Here is a 20,747-nt window from a genome sequence, read left to right on the forward strand (position 1 = left end):
AAGGCACCGGAGGAACCACCGGCTGTGGTCCAGACCTGAACCCCTGACAGTACGTCTGGATGGAAGTGAAAAAGCATGTACAGCTACAGCTCCACAGTCGGGCAACAGTGTTGAGTGTGTGTGTGTGTGTGTGTGTGTGTGTGTGTGTCTCCCCCCCAGCCTCTGAAACAAGTAGAACACAGGTTATGACCCAATACAAATCTGATCCAGTAAACACACCCTGACATACAGCACCAGTCAAAAGTTTGGACACCTTCTCATTCAGTGTTGTTTATTATTTTCTCTGTTGTAAATGAATGTGGAAGACATTAAAACTATGAAGGAACACATATGGAGTGATGTAGTAAACAGAGAAGTGTTAAAGAAAGCAGACTATGTTTTATTCTTTAGACTCTTCACAGTAGCCCCCTGTCGCTTTGACGACAGCTTCACACACTCTCTCCGTTCTCTCAGTCGGTGTCATGAGGTCGTCACCTGGAACGGTTTTCAGTGAACGGCCGTGGCCTCGTCGAGAGTTAATCTGTAGAACCGCTCTCTTCTGAATGTGTCTGAGACTGTAACCGGGGCTGTGCAGAGTTAGGGGCTGGTACACAGCTCTATACAGTGACTAGCTCTACTCCACCAATCACTGATGAGGAACTGTGCCCAGACTTTTGACTGGTGCTGTAAATCAGGCTCTGAGCTTTTATTTTGAAATGACTTGTGGTGGAAATTTAGCCCATTGGCCCCCCATTTCATATAAAACTTAACCATGATCCACTGATGCAGTAGTGTCTGAGGGCTCAAAGGTCAATTGTGCTTCTCAGGCTTAGCCTTTACACAGTGTTTGCTCCAGATTTCTGGACTCTTCTAATGACATTATTCACTGTGAGAGGGTGAAATACACAGAAACTCGCTCATTGAGGAACGTTATTCTTGAACTGCTGGGTTATGAGCCGATGATTCTGTGGTGTAGAGTTAACAGAAGCTGGTTCTGAACCAGAAGGTCATCAGTTCGTTCCCCAAAACTAACAGGAAAATTTGGCCGGTGGGAGTAAAGGAACAGCACTGTCTCCTCCTTCAACATCCACAGCTGAGGGGCCCTTGAGCAGGACAGCGAACCCCCAACTGCGCCCCAGGCTCTGGGGATGACTGCCCCCTGCTCTGGGTGTGTGTTCACTGCTCCTAGTGCATTAGTGAGTGTGTGTGTGTGTGTGTGTGTGTGTTTGTGTGTGTGTGTGTGTGTTTACTGCCACAGAAGGTTTAAATGCAGAGGTCAAATTTTACTGCACTGTTGTACACTGCTGACCATAAAACACATACTTCACAGGACAACCTTCCAACGCCACCTCGTCATAAAGAGCTCTTTTTCCTCGATAATCTTTTTATATCATAGAAAGGTTTCTTTCAAAACATTGCTTTCAACTTTCATCTTGCTTGTGAGCAGCAGCAGGCACTTCCTGTTTATAAAAATAAAGACATTAATGGCTTAGGATAAACATTAAATACCTGGTTTTGGTTTAAGGAGCGCGTGTGATGCCTGAACGAAGTCCAAAAAACACAAGAAGGAGAAACAGAGCTTAGTTCCCTGAACTACAGCAGCACAGCAGCACATTTAAACATTTCAATAAATAAAACACACGTCAATAAAAAAGAAAACATAATAAAAAAGTGGATCTCTGCTGAATAAGAAGGAGGAGTGGGTAGGGAATAAACAAACATGACCCTAACGCAGTAAATTAAAGTAAACCACACCAGACAAAAATGAGAAAATTAAAAACTACTACAAATTTAGGAATCAGGAGCAAATGTTTGTAACTTAACAAAGCCTACAACTACTAATAAAACCCTCTTCATAACGAAACAAATAATATTAGTAGCTACTTGTGTGTCAAAAACAACAATAACAGTCTAACGACGTGGTAATAACACTAAAATCCAGCTTATTATCACGGAACTTTCCTTTCCACCTTAAAAGAGCAATAGGTGCGTTAAAGCGCTTCAGGCGGCAGACGGTATGTGGCTGTATTTAAGGTGGAACCTAAAATTCCACAACGACATTAGAGAACTAACAAGAAAACCTTACAGAAAATACTCTACACAGCAAAACTGAGCAAGTGAACATCTCCTGGCCTTTGATCCACCTCTCTGATCATTTAAATTGAATATTAATTCTGTAAAAACTGAAATAAAGCCCTGCGTTCTCCTGCGTTGTTGTTATTGTTGTGCCTCTGCCCCCGGGTTAAAGCCCCGAGCGGCGGTGTCTCTGCGGCTCTTTGTCCCCGCGGCCCCCGCAGAAGCCCGAGTCCCGGGTCTCCGCTGGAATTAAACCCTTTAAACTCTTTAAACTTTTACATTTTTACCTTTAATCCGCGTTGCGCCTAGCCGCTTAGCCTAGCAGCACTTCCGCCTCTCGGTCATGTGACCCCCTGTACTCACGTGGACATTCTGCTGATTAATATTCATGAGTCCAAGATTGGGTTCTGCGTTTTTTTATCTGTATTTTTCAATTAATTCCTTATCAATGGTTACTTTAGCGTTTACACAGAGTTCAGCTAACATTTATAAACAAATTTACATATAAATATAAAAAAACCTAAATAACAATAAACATATTGAGGAGGCCTGCTGGTGACGATCCGAAACCCTTCCAAATAAATTACAAACAACTTAAGGACATAATAATAATAATGCCTCGTAATAACTCACACAGGCTAATGAATTACTTAAAGGCTAAGCACCACTTAATGGACCTCCATGAATATTCCACATTATTGTAGTCACTGACAGATATAAGTATGAATTAAAATGAAAATAGCTGCTTAATTTGCTTTAAAACTGACAATTTTATTAAACTGACGGAAAAACCCGAGCTCTCTACGGAAATTCTCGAACGCAACCGTGACGTCACTGGTGGACAACAGCCGAACAACGCCGCGGTAAAACACCGTTATGACTGACTGTTATGACAGTATCTAGCTAAATAACCAACATTATTCATGACAGTAGCCTAGCAATAAGATAAACTCAAATGTAGAGGTACCGTTATTCTTGTAAATGTGATCGAAGTCGAACTCGAATTCATCCGACACTATAAACCTCCGTAATGCAGCTACGTAGCCGAGTATAATCTGAGACACCGAGTTTAGCGAGTCAAGCTAACGTTAACTAACACCAACTAAAACAGGCGAAGTGAGTGTCCTTACCCTGTTTACCTCCATGTTACAGAGGCTCTTGAACACCTTTCGTTGGTGTCCTTACATGCCCATATTGTTGGAAAAGCGCCAGTGAAATGAGCTACAGATAACGGAGTGAGCGGATGGTCCTTTCCAAAGTGTCCGTTTAAAGTGGACAAATTTAGTCCATGTTCTGGATATTTTGGGATCTTTGGGCCATTTGTTCACAGATGTCCCACTGTACATTGAATGATTGCAGCCAAAAACAACACACCTTTTTCTCATTCTGCATTAAATTAAGTGCAGCTTCTAGAGTGTTGTCCACCATCTACGTCACAGGCAAGACGCCTGTTAGAGTTGGGGGGGGGGGGGGGCAACGGACTTTTAAACCTTATTCCTTTAATTAGTAAGAAATAACAAGTTTTCTGACGATCAATAAACACAAGTTAGGAACTCAAACTCCACTGTGTTTATTTGTTTGACACTTTCTTAGAGCTGCTGCTTAGCCTTTAATACAGAAATTACAGAATGTATCGGAGTGATTTAATAATGCATACTTCATGGGAATGACAATGTGTGGAAAAACTTACCGCATGTCGTCCTTCCTACCGTTTGCCCACTGAGTCCACACACATTGCTGAAAGCTAATGCGCTAACTTCACAAGAACAGCAGAGAAAGTTCCACTGTTTCCAAGCAGCTCACAAACAAAAACAGAAGAACAGGAAAAAAGAAAACTGCCTTCCTCTCTCCACCATCTCTCTTCAACCGAAGGCTCTAAAAGTACAGGGTGGGCCATTTTATATGGATACACCTTAATAAAATGGGAATGGTTGGTGACGTGCAGCACCTGAAACTACGGACACTGGAAGCCTGTGCTAGCATTTCTCCTGTGGTGTTGCTATCAGTGTGTGAAGAGTGGGAGAAGAGGGTTGCATTGACAATCAACACAATGGGCAGCACTTTGAACACATTTTATAAGTGGTCAGAAACTTGTAAATAACTCATGAAAGAATAAAGTTACATTAAAACCAAGCACACCATTGTTTTTCTTGTGAAATTCCCAATAAGTTTGATGTGTCACATGACCCTCTTCCCATTGAAAAAACAAAAGTGGGATCCAAAATGGCCGACTTCAAAATGGCCGCCATGGTCACCACCCATCTTTAAAAGTTCCCCCCCCTCTCATATACTAATGTGCCACAAACAGGAAGTGAATATCGCCAACCATTCCCATTTTATTAAGGTGTATCCATATAAATGGCCCCCTCTGTACAATATTCCCAAGTGCTGTAGCCTTTGGTGACGTTGAAATAAAAACTTGTTCCTGGACATGTTGGAAATTTTTGTAAAATATAAAAAAAAAAAAGAAACAGGAATCCGTGCTGTATTTTTTCTCTTGAAATTTAATTTAACGACAAATGCTCAAATTACAGATTCCCAAAGCTGTCTCTGAACTGAACAACTGCACTGTATTCTCTAAATATAAACACATTTCAAATCCGATGGATTACTTAATGGAACGTTATCAATTCGTAAAAGTAAACAATTTAAATTCAAATTATTATAAAGTAAGATTTGGAATCCCGCAAGTCTCAGAGGGTCCATGGACACAGGGAATTATAGTAAACTGAGACGCTGGTGTCGATCACTCAGGTTTGTTGACGGTGGAGCGTTGGGATACCAGTGTTTCAGGAAGCTCCCGTGTCTGTGTGTCCTCCTGGTTCTCTCCTTTTAGTTAAAGCTGTCATAGTCAGATCTGCCGGAGTCATTAGCCACACTCTGGAAATGTTCATATTCTCTGCTTTACATTCAGCCAAAGATTCACAGATCACAACTAACTCCATCCCTCTACCCTTTTCTGAGTAAACGACCCCCACCTGTCCGTCTGGACACTGATGGATGACTGTCGAGATCCTGCTCCGCTCTTCAGATCAGCTGCCCATGCTCCAGCCACCACCACTGGCTTCAGAACAGCCCCTACACTGAAGTTCTCACCGACTCCTAACTGTTACCAGTAGATTGACCAGAGGAGGGTAGGTCCCCTGTGTGAGCCCTGGTTCCTCTGAAGGGTCCTTCCTCAGCTCTGAGGGAGTTTCTCTGTGTCACTGTCGCCCCTGGCCTCACTCTCCTGGGAGTTTACATTCTTTACGTTTTTACATTTCATATTAAAACAGTGTCTTTACTGGAATTCTGTGAAGCTGCTTTGTGACAACATCAGCTGTAAAAAGCGCTACACAAATAAATTTGATTTCATTTGATTTAATATAGCTACAATTTTGGGGGAATTAACATTTTGAAAGAAATTAAAACATAAAGAAAGATTAATTTAATATGCGCTTTAACAGACTATAGGTGAGAACAGCGTGGCGCTGGGAGCCGGTCATAGCGGTCCTTGGCGCTTGTAGCAGTATGTGAAGGAGGCGTGGTGCTGTGTTAAACAGTGTTTAATGACTCGAATGATGCGAAGATCGACCACGTTGTTTTTGTTCAGTTAAGTGTTCTCTGTATTTATGCCTCTAGATGTAGTCCTTCTGGGCTCAGGAGTATTTCTCTGGGTTGGTCTTGGTTTGTTTTTCTCGTTTCCACTTTGACCTTTTCTACAATAAAGTCCTAATCACTGTCTATGGCCTTTGGTTATCTTCTGTAAAACACACGTTGGTAGGTGGATTGGAGACTCAAAAGTGTCTGTAGGTGTGAGTGAATGTGTGGGTGTGTGTCGCCCTGTGAAGGACTAGCGCCCCCTCCAGGGTGTGTTGCTGCCTTGCACCCAGTGATTCCAGGTAGGGACCCACTGTGACCCCGAACTGGATAAGGGTTACAGACAACGAATGAATGAATGAATGAATGAATGTTTGTGTTTGTTAGTATAAACTGCTGTGAGAGCTTAGGGACCGTCTACAAATTGCAATACACTTTAACACTAGCTGCAGTTTGTGAGGTACACGGCTCTAAGAATTTCTAGGCACTTTCTGCAGAGTTACACTCAGTGCAGCACATTTTAATGAAGCAGAATTAATTTCTCTTAATTAATATTGTGTCTCAGAAAAGGATTTATTACATATTAATAATTCCTGGTGGACAGCGACTGGCCAGTGATTTAAAAATGTGATATTGATTTCCACAGCAGTGAAGGTGATGAATTCACACGTAGTGTGGGTTAAATATTAAAAACAGCTCCGGAGCACTGTACGGCTGCTGTCTTTTAAAACACATGAAAATGTTTGATATGTGTTTATTTTCTTACTGAATTATACGACTCATCTGAATCAGGACGTGTTTTTTGAGGAGATACCAGTTTATAACAATGATACAACACTTTAATTCATTAAAAATAAAGGGTGTAGATTTTAAAACAGACACTCTTTGGGGATTGGAAAACTATGGTGTGTGAATAATCTGTGTGTAGATGAAGAATGGTGGAGGAAATGAGGTACTTGAAGATAATGAGTAATTTATAAATATGCAAATCATGCAGTTAATCACTGTACAATGTACAAACAAATGTGTCTTTGCATTTACCTTTTCCTTTTCAAGGCAGAATAATGTCAAAGAACAGTGGCACATTCAAACTGGAGAGAAGCCAGTTCACAGCTTGCTCTGGACCATTGACCATCCGTTAGAGCCACGTTCCAGCATCGAACCATGAACCCGCGGCGACTTCAGTCTGTAACTGAGGCCCAGACAACACAGTCGTCTCACTTCCACGCGGCGCTGTGTTTCACTGTTGCTCTACAACGAGGAGGTTTTCTGAAAACCTTTGGTGTGGTTGTGTTTAACACAAAACTGAGCTTTTGGAAAACGTTGCCGTCAAACCACACAGCTCTCTTTACATTAGCAGCTGGTGTGTCTCAGGACCGTGTGTGTGTGTGTGTGTAAAAGAGAATGAGAGAGAGGAAGAGATAAAAGTTGAGACAGTGAGAATTCACAAATTCATTCATTCACTGTCAGTAACTGCTTATCCAGCCTTGCCCTCAAATCACCCTGGAGGGGGCGCCATTCCTTCGCAGGGCGACACACACACACACACACACACACTCACACCTCAGGACCCTGGAGCTGTGTGACTGTGACACTACCTGCTGCAGCAATAAGAGTTTCACTACTGGCTCGGTAATGTTTGTGGTAAGAGGCCACACTGGAAGACAATAAGAAATCATTGCAAGAAAGAGAGTGTGTGTAAATACGTGCCGTAACCCAATTCAAACCCGACTCATCACAACTGGTCCCACACTGCACTGACCAGAGCTATAACTGAGCCAATAGTCAGACGGGTTTGGTCCAGATGTGTCTGCGAACAGGGACAGTTCCTGATGTAGAGGTGTCTGAGGGCTGGAAGGTCAGCAGTGGGGTCCGGCCTTTTCCACAGACTGAATCTTCCACAGGTTTATGACCCGTAGACGGTGAGAGACCTAAAGTCACCCTATGGTGGATGCTCCTTGTTTACCTTCTAAACCCACCACCTGTTTATAGTTCAAAGAAAACTCTGAGTCTGTGATCTTTTCCGCTTTCACCGCTGCAGCCATTACCCAATCAGCGCGGGTCTCGTGCGCATGCGCAGTACGCGAGTTAGCCGTTAGCCCCGTAGCTCAGCTGCTAACAGCGCGATTCGCCGCGGATCGAAGACTGAGACAGAACTCCGAACCGGGGCGAAAATAGGAGATAAACCCGGCGGAAAACAGAGCCGAGACATGTGTACACCACCCGCCGAGCCGCGCACAACTTTATCCGGCGGAGAAACATCACTTTAAACCGATTAAAGTGAGTTGAAGAGCAGCTCCTGTTAGCATTAGCCTCGTACACATCGAGCAGGTAACAAACACACTCAAACTTCACACTCTGAGGGTTGACGGCGGGTTTAAAACTTGGGCTGATGCGAAATCGCACTGGTTTAACTTTTAATAACGATATCATTCTGTTTAACTTCACTCGTCATCTTCTCCGAATTCTCCGTTCCACCTTAAATGCTGTAGAAGTTACATTCTGGCGCCGGAGAATTTAAGGTGGAACGGGGAATTCGAAGAAGAAGCTGGCGAGTGGGGTGTTAAACTTTACCTGCGGCCATTTTACACACTTTAACACACAGAGTGTACCCTGTCTTTACGTCGTTGCTTCGGTTTATCCTTAACCTAATAACACTTTAATGAACTTGTTCAGTGCTTGTGTAGCCGCGGAGGGCAGTGTTTGCTGTTAGCTGTGGGCCAGAGAGAGAGAGAGGGAGGGATGGATAGAAAGAGAGAGAGAGAGGGAGAGACAGGGAGGGAGGGGCGCTTATGAAAATATTTCAGGAATTTTTCATCCTCCAAAAAACCATCCTCAGCCTTCACATCCACATTCTTCTTTCCTTCCACTTTAGAGCCACAGCGGAGCTTCGGAAAGGGCTCGCGCACTGATCACACTTATTGATTACGCTTTATTAACTAGGGAACTAGCACCAGGAATGGTTATTAATTAGTTATAAGTGATGCAACCTTATGTCACGCCTGGTGAATGGGAGTCACTGGTGAAAGGGTTTTGTTGGTATTCAGAGTTAAAACAAATGAACCCATCCTTCACACGACTGTCCTATAGAGAGCCGCAGTTAATTAAAGTCTGTGTACATTAGCAGTGTCCAGTGCTTTAACACAGCGTGAGATGCGGTTTAAATTGATTATCGATGGTTAGAAAACATTTATGTGAAGAAACAAGCTGAAGAACTTAGGTGTTTATTAGAATTGATGTCATTGGGGCCAACAGGGGGCGCTGTCCCCGTGTGTCTCCCCCAGGCCTGAGTGCAGTGACAGGGACGCTCCTGAACAAACAGCATCGTCCTTCACATTGAATGATGGGGCTTTATAAAATGAAGGCTATGTGGCTCTGCCCCGAACCCTGTGTAGTGGTGCGTATGTAGGGAGCACAGAGCCGTTTGAGACATGGCCTGTTGTCGCTGCCATTGCTGGCTGATGACCACAGCGCTGTGATGTTCACATTCATGTCACATGTCCACGAATCAAATACGTGTCCAATCTAGGAGCACAAATGAAAGTGAGTATGAGCTGATTTGACAAAACTGGATTTAGCGTGTTCACACTGCTCTGAAAAAATCAGATCTGAGTCACAACAGACCGAAGAACGCTTTACTGGATCCAGTTCTGTGCTCCAGGTCCCGTTCTAAAGAGAACCCAGTGCAGTCTGAGTGAAGGACGTGTTCTTTGATTCCAGCAGCCGTCACCACCGCAGCGTGAACTACGCGTTTTCCTTTTTGTTTCGCCAAGTCTGTCTTATTTTACCCTTTAGTGTGTGTTTGAAATGAACATAGAGCTGGACGATAGTTTAGTATCAGTAAGTATCTCAATGTAAAATGTTTCAGTAACAATGATACGATTTTTAAAGGCGTTTTCAGTATTTCAGACAGCGTCTGTCACTGACTGACGGTCATTAGAGGGCGCTGTCCTCGGTTCGGCACTCAATTTTAAATGTAGCTGAAAACACTCATTTTGACAAAGCCCAGAGGTGGTGGTTTGAGGGTGACGTCGTGTTGCTTTCTGTTCTATGAAGATTATTCTGTGGCTTTTTTATTGTTTGTATCGATATCGGAATTATATCGTATCGACTGGGATTAATAAATGTATTGTGATGTAAATGTTGGCCGTATCGTCCAGCTCTGAATGAACCAAACGCAGCTTCGGCAGTTTGGGGGCGTTTCTGATTTAAAAAAAAAAGGGAGAAGCGGCCGATTCAGACGAGGCCATGTGCAGAATCTGTGCTGGAAATGTCACTGACACGAGTACAGTCTTGTCTCGTCTCCTGGCGTCCAGCTCTGGCGTTCTGGAGTCGTGGGGTAGCCTCAGAAGGAACGATTCAGACCAGTTCCAGGTGATAATTAGGAGTACAGCACTGCGACAGCCCTCCCTCTGATTACTGTGGACGTATCTTCATCGTCACAGTGTGTTCACTCCCTCCTGACGCAGCTGTGTCCAGATTTAAATAAAGAAATCAGACAAAGTGCAGCTTTAAGTGAAAAACCCCGCTGTGTGTAAACCAGTACTGGTGGCAGGGCTAAAGTGTGTGTTGTGTGAGAGCTGCAGTCGTCACACACACCACGAGGATGGTGCCTGGCGCCAGTGATGCTGTGTTCTTGTTTTTCATTTTGTTTGTAGAACTAACAAACACCTCGTCGACGTTCACAGGCTCCTCGTCGTCTTCTTCACCGCCCCCTCGCCGCTGACCACAGCACTTATGAAGAATGAGCGTGTGCGCGGCAGGGGAGTGAATCCGGGACCCTAATGGCTGGATCTGGGTGAGAATCCAGAGTAGAGGTGGGCGATGTGATCATCTTTTATTACTGTGTGATTGTGATGTCTAGGTCTGTCGCGGTTATTACGTTGACTGGTTTATCGTACGATACACGGACACTTCCTCAGTGATTGTTGCTGAACCCGCTGTTGTCCACTGTGTTTACAGAAGAATAAAGGCCTCCAGCGTTTCAGCAGCTCGCTCTGTTCTAGAGCCGCCGTGTGGATTTGTTTTATTTGTGTTTTATTTATTTAGGGAATGTCTGAATGTTCTTAAGATGTTTGCCAATAAATCATTGCTCTTTCAAGGGTGAATAATTGCGTCATTAATTACATTAATATGTTACAATATAATATCAATGGAATAAAATGACAATAATGTGTGTGTCACACTATATCAATGACATATAAGACTACTGTGACAGGCCTAGAGAGAAGCAGTGCACCTTTCTGAGTAGGTGCTGTTTATTTAACGGGGAACATCATTAGGATGGTGGTTCTGTTTAAAGGAACAAAGTTTAATAAAAGTGTAGTTTAATGTCTGTTTCTTTCCAATAATTCAACTCAGTCCTGTTTGTGTGTGTGTGTGTTAGGCATCAAATGGTCCTCTGAAGAAGCCATGGGAAGCTGCTGGAGCTGTCCAGACAGAGAGTCAATTCCTGACAATCACCAGAGTAAATTTAAGGTGAGTGCAGATTGTACTGGTGCGGTCCTCTGTTTCAGAGCGGCGCTGGAGCTAAATGCTGCTTCTCCAAGTTTATTCTCCACCTGAGTCAGGACTAACTCTAGTTCCTAAAGATCTGAGAGCTCTGCTCGGCTCTGATCTCTGCATCCGATCTGATCTGACACTGGTCCCACACCATGAGGACATTTATAGAGCAGTAACAGCACTCTGTTTGACTCTGTTCTGTAACAGACTGGTCTCCAGACCGATCTCTCCTTTTGCTCCGAGTGAGACTCTGGCGGCTGCATTTTGAATCAGCTGAAGGTGTTTAATGGTCCAGTTAGTAGACCATTACAGTAATCAATGCTAGAAACAAAAGCATGGATCAGTTTCTCCAGATCTGGTTTAGTCAGAGAACCTCTTACTGATGTTCTTAAGATGGTAAAATGCAGGTCTAACCCTAATCCTGCTTTAACATGAGACTAAACCTGATCTGAGTCCATTAATACACCAAGGTTGTGAGACAGTTCTTTAGATTTGAGGGCTCTCAAGTCTGAGAATCTCGAGATACACAGCCGATCTGTGTCTCACTGCTGTCCCCAAACAGAATAATTTCTGTTTTATTTTTATTCAACTTTATTATCACAGCAGTAACACACACCTCGGCCGTAACAATACCCTGTTTTTACGGCTTGATGCGCGCAGGTCTCTGGCAGTTAATCGGTAAAAACACAGAAATGTAAAGAGTGTCAGTACTAAATCACACCCGACCCAGGCCTCAGCGGGCTGAATGATGCTGGTGTTTGTTTGTTTGTCCAGGTGGTGAATGAGGCTGATGTTTGTTTGTTTGTTTGTCCAGGTGGTAAATGAGGCTGATGTTTGTTTGTTTGTTTGTCCAGGTGGTAAATGAGGCTGATGTTTGTTTGTTTGTTTGTCCAGGTGGTAAATGAGGCTGATGTTTGTTTGTTTGTGTGTCCAGGTGGTAAATGAGGCTGATGTTTGTTTGTTTGTTTGTTTGTCCAGGTGGTAAATGAGGCTGATGTTTGTTTGTTTGTTTGTCCAGGTGGTGAATGAGGCTGATGTTTGTTTGTTTGTCCAGGTGGTGAATGAGGCTGATGTTTGTTTGTTTGTTTATCCAGGTGGTGAATGAGGCTGATGTTTGTTTGTTTATCCAGGTGGTAAATGAGGCTGATGTTTGTTTGTTTGTCCAGGTGGTAAATGAGGCTGATGTTTGTTTGTTTGTCCAGGTGGTGAATGAGGCTGATGTTTGTTTGTTTGTTTGTCCAGGCGGTGAATGAGGCTGATGTTTGTTTGTCCAGGTGGTGAATGAGGCTGATGTTTGTTTGTTTGTTTGTCCAGGTGGTGAATGAGGCTGATGTTTGTTTGTCCAGGTGGTGAATGAGGCTGGTGTTTGTTTGTCCAGGTGGTGAATGAGGCTGGTGTTTGTTTGTCCAGGTGGTGAATGAGGCTGGTGTTTGTTTGTTTGTTTGTTTGTCCAGGTGGTGAATGAGGCTGGTGTTTGTTTGTTTGTTTGTTTGTCCAGGTGGTGAATGAGGCTGGTGTTTGTTTGTTTGTTTGTCCAGGTGGTGAATGAGGCTGGTGTTTGTTTGTTTGTTTGTCCAGGTGGTGAATGAGGCTGATGTTTGTTTGTTTGTCCAGGTGGTAAATCAGGCTGATGTTTGTTTGTCCAGGTGGTAAATGAGGCTGATGTTTGTTTGTTTGTTTGTTTGTTTGTCCAGGTGGTAAATGAGGCTGATGTTTGTTTGTCCAGGTGGTGAATGAGGCTGATGTTTGTTTGTCCAGGTGGTGAATGAGGCTGATGTTTGTTTGTCCAGGTGGTGAATGAGGCTGATGTTTGTTTGTCCAGGTGGTGAATGAGGCTGATGTTTGTTTGTCCAGGTGGTGAATGAGGCTGATGTTTGTTTGTCCAGGTGGTGAATGAGGCTGGTGTTTGTTTGTCCATGTGGTGAATGAGGCTGATGTTTGTTTGTCCATGTGGTGAATGAGGCTGGTGTTTGTTTGTCCAGGTGGTGAATGAGGCTGGTGTTTGTTTGTCCAGGTGGTGAATGAGGCTGGTGTTTGTTTGTCCAGGTGGTGAATGAGGCTGGTGTTTGTTTGTTTGTCCAGGTGGTGAATGAGGCTGGTGTTTGTTTGTTTGTTTGTCCAGGTGGTGAATGAGGCTGGTGTTTGTTTGTTTGTTTGTCCAGGTGGTGAATGAGGCTGATGTTTGTTTGTTTGTCCAGGTGGTAAATCAGGCTGATGTTTGTTTGTCCAGGTGGTAAATGAGGCTGATGTTTGTTTGTTTGTTTGTTTGTTTGTCCAGGTGGTGAATGAGACTGATGTTTGTTTGTCCAGGTGGTGAATGAGACTGATGTTTGTTTGTCCAGGTGGTGAATGAGGCTGATGTTTGTTTGTCCAGGTGGTGAATGAGGCTGATGTTTGTTTGTTTGTTTGTCCAGGTGGTAAATGAGGCTGATGTTTGTTTGTCCATGTGGTGAATGAGGCTGATGTTTGTTTGTCCAGGTGGTGAATGAGGCTGATGTTTGTTTGTCCAGGTGGTGAATGAGGCTGATGTTTGTTTGTCCAGGTGGTGAATGAGGCTGGTGTTTGTTTGTTTGTTTGTCCAGGTGGTGAATGAGGCTGGTGTTTGTTTGTTTGTTTGTCCAGGTGGTGAATGAGGCTGATGTTTGTTTGTCCAGGTGGTGAATGAGGCTGATGTTTGTTTGTCCAGGTGGTGAATGAGGCTGGTGTTTGTTTGTTTGTTTGTCCAGGTGGTGAATGAGGCTGGTGTTTGTTTGTTTGTTTGTCCAGGTGGTGAATGAGGCTGGTGTTTGTTTGTTTGTTTGTCCAGGTGGTGAATGAGGCTGATGTTTGTTTGTTTGTCCAGGTGGTAAATGAGGCTGATGTTTGTTTGTTTGTTTGTTTGTTTGTTTGTTTGTTTGTCCAGGTGGTAAATGAGGCTGATGTTTGTTTGTCCATGTGGTGAATGAGGCTGATGTTTGTTTGTTTGTTTGTTTGTCCAGGTGGTAAATGAGGCTGATGTTTGTTTGTCCATGTGGTGAATGAGGCTGATGTTTGTTTGTCCAGGTGGTGAATGAGGCTGATGTTTGTTTGTTTGTTTGTCCAGGTGGTAAATGAGGCTGATGTTTGTTTGTCCAGGTGGTGAATGAGGCTGATGTTTGTTTGTCCAGGTGGTGAATGAGGCTGATGTTTGTTTGTTTGTTTGTTTGTTTGTCCAGGTGGTAAATGATCCTGATGTTTGTTTGTTTGTTTGTCCAGGTGGTAAATGAGGCTGATGTTTGTTTGTTTGTCCAGGTAGTGAATGAGGCTGATGTTTGTTTGTTTGTCCAGGTGGTGAATGAGGCTGGTGTTTGTTTGTTTGTCCAGGTGGTGAATGAGGCTGGTGTTTGTTTGTTTGTCCAGGTGGTGAATGTGGATGATGATGGGAACGAGCTGGGCGCTGGGATCATGGAGCTGACTGAAGAGGAGCTGGTCCTCCGGACACACAAGTGTGATGCGGTCAGGTGGCCTTACCTGTGCCTGCGTCGCTATGGTTACGATTCCAATCTCTTCTCCTTCGAGAGCGGCCGCCGCTGCCAAACAGGACAAGGTGAACAAACAGACAGACAAACAATCTGTGTCAGTCGGGTGGCGCTGTTTTACTCAATCTCACACACACACACACACACACACAGCTCTGAGTGTAGAGTCTTTGTTTACAGTCACTCGGCCGAGTCTCTGGACTCTTACCTGCCCCCGTTGCACCTTTCACACAGAGGACAGCCGGCTCCCCCTGGAGGAGGTCTGTGGTGGCTTCAGCAGAGTGTCTCTGGCTTCAGTTCTCCACTAGAAAAATGAACTTTATTTTCTGTAATAAGACTATCACGTTACCATTGAAACCTCTGAAATCATTAGATCATTCTTTCATGAGGTTTGTGTGAAAGCTGTTCTCAAAGCTTTTTTGTTAGAACTGTATTTTTTTATTTCTATTTATAATATTCTGTTTCTGTAATTATATAAATATATATAAAATGTGTGTGTGTGTGTGTGTGTGTGTATTTCTGTTCTCACAGCCACAGTCTCTGTACTGTAGAGTGTTAAGGGTCATGTCTAGCTCCACACACTAATTAATGTAAGAATGTTCACTTTGACCCCATGCTTTCATAAGGATGAGCGCTGCATGGTGAGTAAAGGAGGCTTGCTGTGCCCCTCCCACCCCCAAAGCCCCCCTCAACGCTGCCCCATTTCAGAGCAGTGTTGCAGTGTGTGACCTGTTGTGTTTATTCCTGTCCTGTGGTTTTGTTTCCATCATCAGGTTGTGTGTAGGTGGCTGTGTGTTGGTTAATCCGTCTTTGATTAACCAATCAGTTGATCCATCTCATAATTACAGTTCCCTCAGTCGGAGTCAGACCGGGCCGAGCCACGGTGTTAATTCTGCAGTCGTTCTGTCTTGGTGTATTTAAACAGATCGTTTCTTTATTGTCCTCAAGGAGGAAAGTTGATTTCACAAGACCACATCTAAATCAAGTCTAACACCTGCTGCTTAGGAGCGGTGAAATAGAAAAGAAACAGTGAGATGATCTAATGCTTCGGGATGTCTCTGAACAGTGGAATTGGGAGACGAAGCCTCTGAAATTTCCTCAGTTCAACACTGTACCGTACAGAACCGAGAGGACGGTCAGACCTTCCAGGATATAGAGAGACGTTTCTAGCTGTGATTACGTTTTTTTAACAGTTACATATGAACAACACTGTGATGTGCCACCCATTAAATCAGCATCATCTCATTCCTGCTGTGGAAGACTAGCTGTTGCAGCCCAGGGTGCTGTTGTAGTTGTTGTGGTAGCTGTGTTTGGTGCTGAGTTCTGTTTTAACCTGCAGCTGTCTGTGCTTCTCCGCAGGGATCTTTGCCTTTAAATGTGCACGTGCCGAGGAAATCTTCAACATGCTGCAGGACATCATGCACAACAACAGCATCAGTGTGGTGGAGGAACCAGTGTTTGAGCCAGCGCTCACACACACTGAGCCCGACCCTCCGCTCACCCCACGCACTCCAACTAGTAAGAGCACACACACACGCATGCTGAAACACTCGTGGTGTACTGGCGTGTCGTTGTTGTTTGGGACTGAACACAGCTCCGTCATCAGTTCAGACAGATCAGTAGAGTTTGTTCCTTCCTTGTTGCAGCGTCCAGCTCTCGCTGGATTCTTTCGTCGGCCACCGATCCGAGGAGCGTTTGAACCTCTTCAAAAGACCACGGCGTCATTTTACGAGCTGCCGTCGTGAGTCGGATAAAAACAAACGTGATCTCTGCTGCAGCTGGAGATTTTACAGATGGAGAGTTGGTGCTGGTCGTCTGCGTTGCGTGGCGTAGAGTGACGACTCTCTCTGGACGATCAGCGCTCTGCAAGGTTTACACGCCACGGTTTAGTCCCTACTCGACTCGCTCTGAACCACGAGAGAACAGCCACTAAACAAGAACCCGCTTCCAGAACCAGGACCTGATTCACCTGGTGGAGGAGGACCAGTAGAGTAGGGACCCTGCAGTGGAAATTCACCGTAATAAACTGCAGCGTTATTATAGAGAAAAGATGCGCTGTTTTCAAACAAGCGTTGGGGCCGTGGTATTTAGATATTGTTGGTCAGTCGCGCCGTAGACTGATGGTGCTTTTCCAAAATTAGAAACCGGGTTTTGAGACGGTGCCATCTACATTTTGGGAGGGGGGTGTCTGCTAGGGGGAAAACCAGGGATTCGAGACCAAAAGGCCAGTAGAGCCGAGTAACTGCAAAGACTCCGAGCTACGCTGCTGTGGGCAGACTGGGTGGGGCTAGGGAGGGATGGGTGTGGCTAGGGTGGGGTGGTGTTTGCTGATTCGGTGTGTGTATGGTTCCAGGAAGCAGAGCTGAGTGTTTGTGTTTGTGTTTGGTTTAGGTGCTGCTCTCCCTGCCTTAGCCAATGGAAGTCTGCGGTACCCGTCTCTGGGGGATGCCTCCTCTCACCCCTCCAGCAGACACCCGTCGGTGGGCAGCACCCGCCTGCCCTCAGTGGGCGAGGACTCCACACACCCGCTGCTGCTGCCAGACGACTCGCTCAGGGTGAGTGAGGGGGAAGAGCACAGAGCTACCTTCAGCAGAGGAGGCTTGTGGGATGCAGGTTCTAAAGCACTATTTTTGTGTGTGTGTGTGTGTGTCTTGGGTGCAGGGCCACACGTACGTGAACACGACAGGCTTGCTAGAGGATCCGAATGGTGCCTTAGACGTCCCCCCGCCCCAGAGCCCCGCTGCAGGGTCAGCATCCGAGTGCCCGCAGGCCCCGGATCCCGGCCCCCGGGTCCAGCTGGAGACGGAATGCGTTCGGTTTGTCCTCGGCCCAACACCGGTCCAGAGGCAGCTGATGGCTCGAGAGAGGCAGGAACAGGAGGGCGAGGCAGCAGGCCCCACCCACAACGCTAACGGGAACGCGGCCACTCAGCCCAGGCCGAGCGCCGCGGAACCAGACGGCAGCTCTGCGCTCAGAAAAGGTGATGACAGGCTGAGAACACGCTGACACCATTTCACCACAAGTTACAAACTTAAAGACATTTACAGAGTCTGTTTCTTAAATATTTAAATGTAAACCGCTGGTCATTTACAGATCACACACTGCAGGTCTCGTTCAGCTGTGGCAGCTGTGTGTATGGTCAGTGTATACTGCCGTGGTTAGGTCTGTTCTCTTCTTTGGAGTTGTAGTTTTGGCTGGAGTTAGGACAAATTGCTGCGGTTATTGACTGGTTTCAAAAAATGAAATTTCACCGGAAGCTGGCTTTGTTTCGGTTCCAGCAGCTGGTTCTGTCAAAACCATGGATGACCAGCTGCTTTAGCCTTCGCAAATGCCTTTTTATTAACATTAAGGGTGATTAAGTCATCATTGTGCAGCCGAGGGAGGTGTGTGGGGTGTGAGATGTGGACTTTGTTCATTAGACAGCGGTGAACTTCCCCTTTAAGAGGATATTTCTGCATCTTCTGAGGATCCTCCACTGTGGGGATGTCGGGATGAGGCTAATGTCCCACAGTTACACAGCTGCTGAAGGAGAAACTGAACGTAGGGACTGGGACTAATGGCCCCTCCGTTAGAGTTACAGAACTAAACGTAAAAATAATAAATACATAAACACACATCTGTTGAAAACAGTGGTGAAGTCTGAACATCTGTCCAGGTGTGGGAATAAAGTCTCTGCCGGTGTAGACGTGGTTCTGATGACGTTTTGACCCCGTGTCATGTCTCGTGTGTGTGATTGTTCTGCAGAGAGCAGCCGGTCGGACGAGGCGTCGGATCTTTCCAACGGTCCACTTCCCGTTCCGGTTCCCGCACCGACGGTGGGCGGTCCTTTACGGCGCAGAAGTCGTCCACCTCCGCTGAGCCCTGACGCCAACATCAACAACTCCGCGCAGCGCAGGACGGCCCTTCTGGACTACGAGAACCTCCCGGCCCTGCCTCCGCTCCGGGAGAACCCCAAGAACGGGTCAGAGGACGAGGAGGAGCCCAACCGCTCCGCCAAACAGCTGCAGCCGCTCAACGGCTTCACGCACAACACACACAACCACCGGGGGCAGCGCAGCCCGGACGCGACTCACCTGTACATAAACACGGAGAACGTGTCCACGGTACCACCGGGCTCGGCCAAACTGGACTCGTCCCGCTGGAGAGACCGCTGCGCCCCCAGCGTTTTCAGCTTCGACTTCCGCAGGCCCTGCGAGCCGCACGCCCTCAACTACATAGAGGTGGAGACGGAGACGGAGCGAGAGAGGGGCTCGGACTCCAGCGCACCCAACACCCCCAAAACGCCCACCTCGCCCCTGCCGCACACGCCCACGCGCCGCACCGAGCTCTACGCTGTCATTGACGTGGAGCGGACGGCGGCCATGTCCAGCCTGCAGAAAGCACTGCCACGCTACGACGGTACCTCCAGAAAAACACGCCACAACAGCGTGGACCTGCCCATGTGACCCCACCCCTCCCTTGAACACACCCTGACACTTCCCTCTCCGGCCGGGCCGGCGCAGTTCTGAGGGGCGTGGTTTCCTGCATGGTGTGGTCTGGTCGGTGCTGCTTTGGTGTCTGCTCTGATTCGGCTACAGAGACAGTTCAGATGTGGGAGGTGTAACGATACTGAAGTAATATCGATATCATGATAAATTCCACTTTAAAATGTATTGTTTATGTGTGAAGAACTCTCACCAACCACAGGTCTGTACAAAGAGCGATGAACACACACCTCGTCCTGTTTCAGGTGCGTTACACTCAGAGCCTCTGACAGGACCTCCGATACATCATGTGATCACCACACACCCTTTCAGAAGCTTTGAGTGTAACGATGATAACTTCACAACACTTTAAAATGATTTGTTAGAGGAGGAGGTCGTAGAGAGCACAGCTGGCCCCCTCCCTCCCTCTTCACACAGCACTGTGCCCTCAGTGCCCACGTCTGTCGGCTGATGTGACGGATCTGGGCGGTCGCCACTCTCCGGTTGTCTGCGGTGTGGAAGGAGGCGGGGTTCCCTCAGTGATGCTGAGAGAATCGGACGAATCGGAGCAGAGTAAGAGCAGCATCACCAGACCGTGCCCGACCCTAGCCCCCGGGACTCGGAGCGCTGACCGCAGCCTAACGGGCCGTCTGGAGAATAAGAGAAACACTAACTGGGGGTGGGGGCAGTGACCCCTCTGCCCTCGCAGCACCCCCACCCTGCGCCTTTTTATAGAAAAGGAGACTGTCAAAGGCGAGGCAGGGCGAGGCAGGGGGGGACCCGCGCTCCCGAACGTCAGCCTCTGCCCCGGACAGCTGTAGGAGGTCGGCGTCGTTTATCGTTGCAGTTAAAAGTGGCTCTGTGAGAGGCGCAGGCCGGCGGCCATCGCCCACACACACAATCATTTTATTCCTATGGTAATATAACTACTACTCCCCTTACACTCATTTTCCAGTGCCTGTGTATTGTGGTTTTATTATGTTAATAACAAGGTTGGACTACAGTCCTCGTCCATTCCGTACAAATCAGTATTACTGATCAAAGCATTCCTCTTTTGTTCTGGGTTTTGTTTGTGTTTGTTTAGCTTTTGTATTGAAGACACTACAGGATGCTGAAATATCGATATCCAGGGACATGACGGTACACTACAGCTGCAATCTTTCCTGACTACGTATAGATTTCACTACTCAGCACAATAAAAGTCTATTTTGTTGGATTCGGATTTGTTTGAGTTCAAAGCCGTCCGCGCTATTGAGGCTTTACACTGGTTTACAGTGAATTAAACCCTGCAGTCACCTGTGTGATCCAGTAGGGGGCGACTGCAGCCCTCGGAAACTCACCATCCTTCTCACGGCACAGGTCTCTGCTTCCATTCATTCCTCCGTCATCCCGACCACGTCACTGTGGGTGTGGAGTCCGGCGGAAACCCCCCAGGACGGGGCGCCGGTCCGTAACACGTTCAGGTTTACGGCGAATGCCCTGCTGGTTCTCTGGCTCTACGCCGCACTCGGAAACAGTGAGTGTTCAGAGCCATTTGGAGGATGCAACATGACGTATCCTTCAAGGGTGCGTTTACCCACAATTCTCTGCACACGGGCGGCTCGATGGAGCCAAACTGAGCTTCAGAAGTTAAAATGTAAAACGTCTGATT

The 20,747-nt window shown here is 46.3% G+C and overlaps 2 protein-coding genes across 6 annotated transcripts in view; one reads left to right on the forward strand and one right to left on the reverse strand.

Annotated features, from left to right (window-relative positions):
* Nucleotides 1–2,407, reverse strand: part of wwp2 (WW domain containing E3 ubiquitin protein ligase 2) — a 48,236-nt gene extending 45,829 nt beyond the window's left edge. Inside the window, 1 exon segment of the mRNA XM_066648803.1 lies at nucleotides 2,343–2,407. The gene's annotated coding sequence lies outside the window, so the exon portion shown is untranslated.
* A 5,320-nt stretch (nucleotides 2,408–7,727) lies between these two features.
* On the forward strand, nucleotides 7,728–20,687 carry frs2b (fibroblast growth factor receptor substrate 2b). 5 transcript variants are annotated; one of them, XM_066650062.1, is made up of 8 exons: nucleotides 7,728–7,965; nucleotides 10,293–10,451; nucleotides 11,021–11,112; nucleotides 14,515–14,701; nucleotides 15,993–16,151; nucleotides 17,025–17,188; nucleotides 17,295–17,613; nucleotides 18,378–20,687. In XM_066650062.1, exons 3-8 carry the CDS (start codon nucleotides 11,047–11,049, stop codon nucleotides 19,076–19,078), a joined length of 1,596 nt encoding a protein of 531 aa, XP_066506159.1. In that variant the 5' UTR covers nucleotides 7,728–7,965; nucleotides 10,293–10,451; nucleotides 11,021–11,046; the 3' UTR covers nucleotides 19,079–20,687. The 5 variants fall into 5 exon arrangements, with proteins under 5 accessions (XP_066506159.1, XP_066506157.1, XP_066506158.1 ...); XM_066650060.1 differs by having other exon boundaries at nucleotides 10,323–10,451; XM_066650061.1 differs by having other exon boundaries at nucleotides 10,323–10,432.
* Nucleotides 20,688–20,747: the final 60 nt, after the last annotated feature.

The sequence above is a fragment of the Hoplias malabaricus genome, chromosome 17 (assembly GCF_029633855.1).
Source record: "Hoplias malabaricus isolate fHopMal1 chromosome 17, fHopMal1.hap1, whole genome shotgun sequence".
Lineage (NCBI taxonomy): Eukaryota > Metazoa > Chordata > Actinopteri > Characiformes > Erythrinidae > Hoplias > Hoplias malabaricus.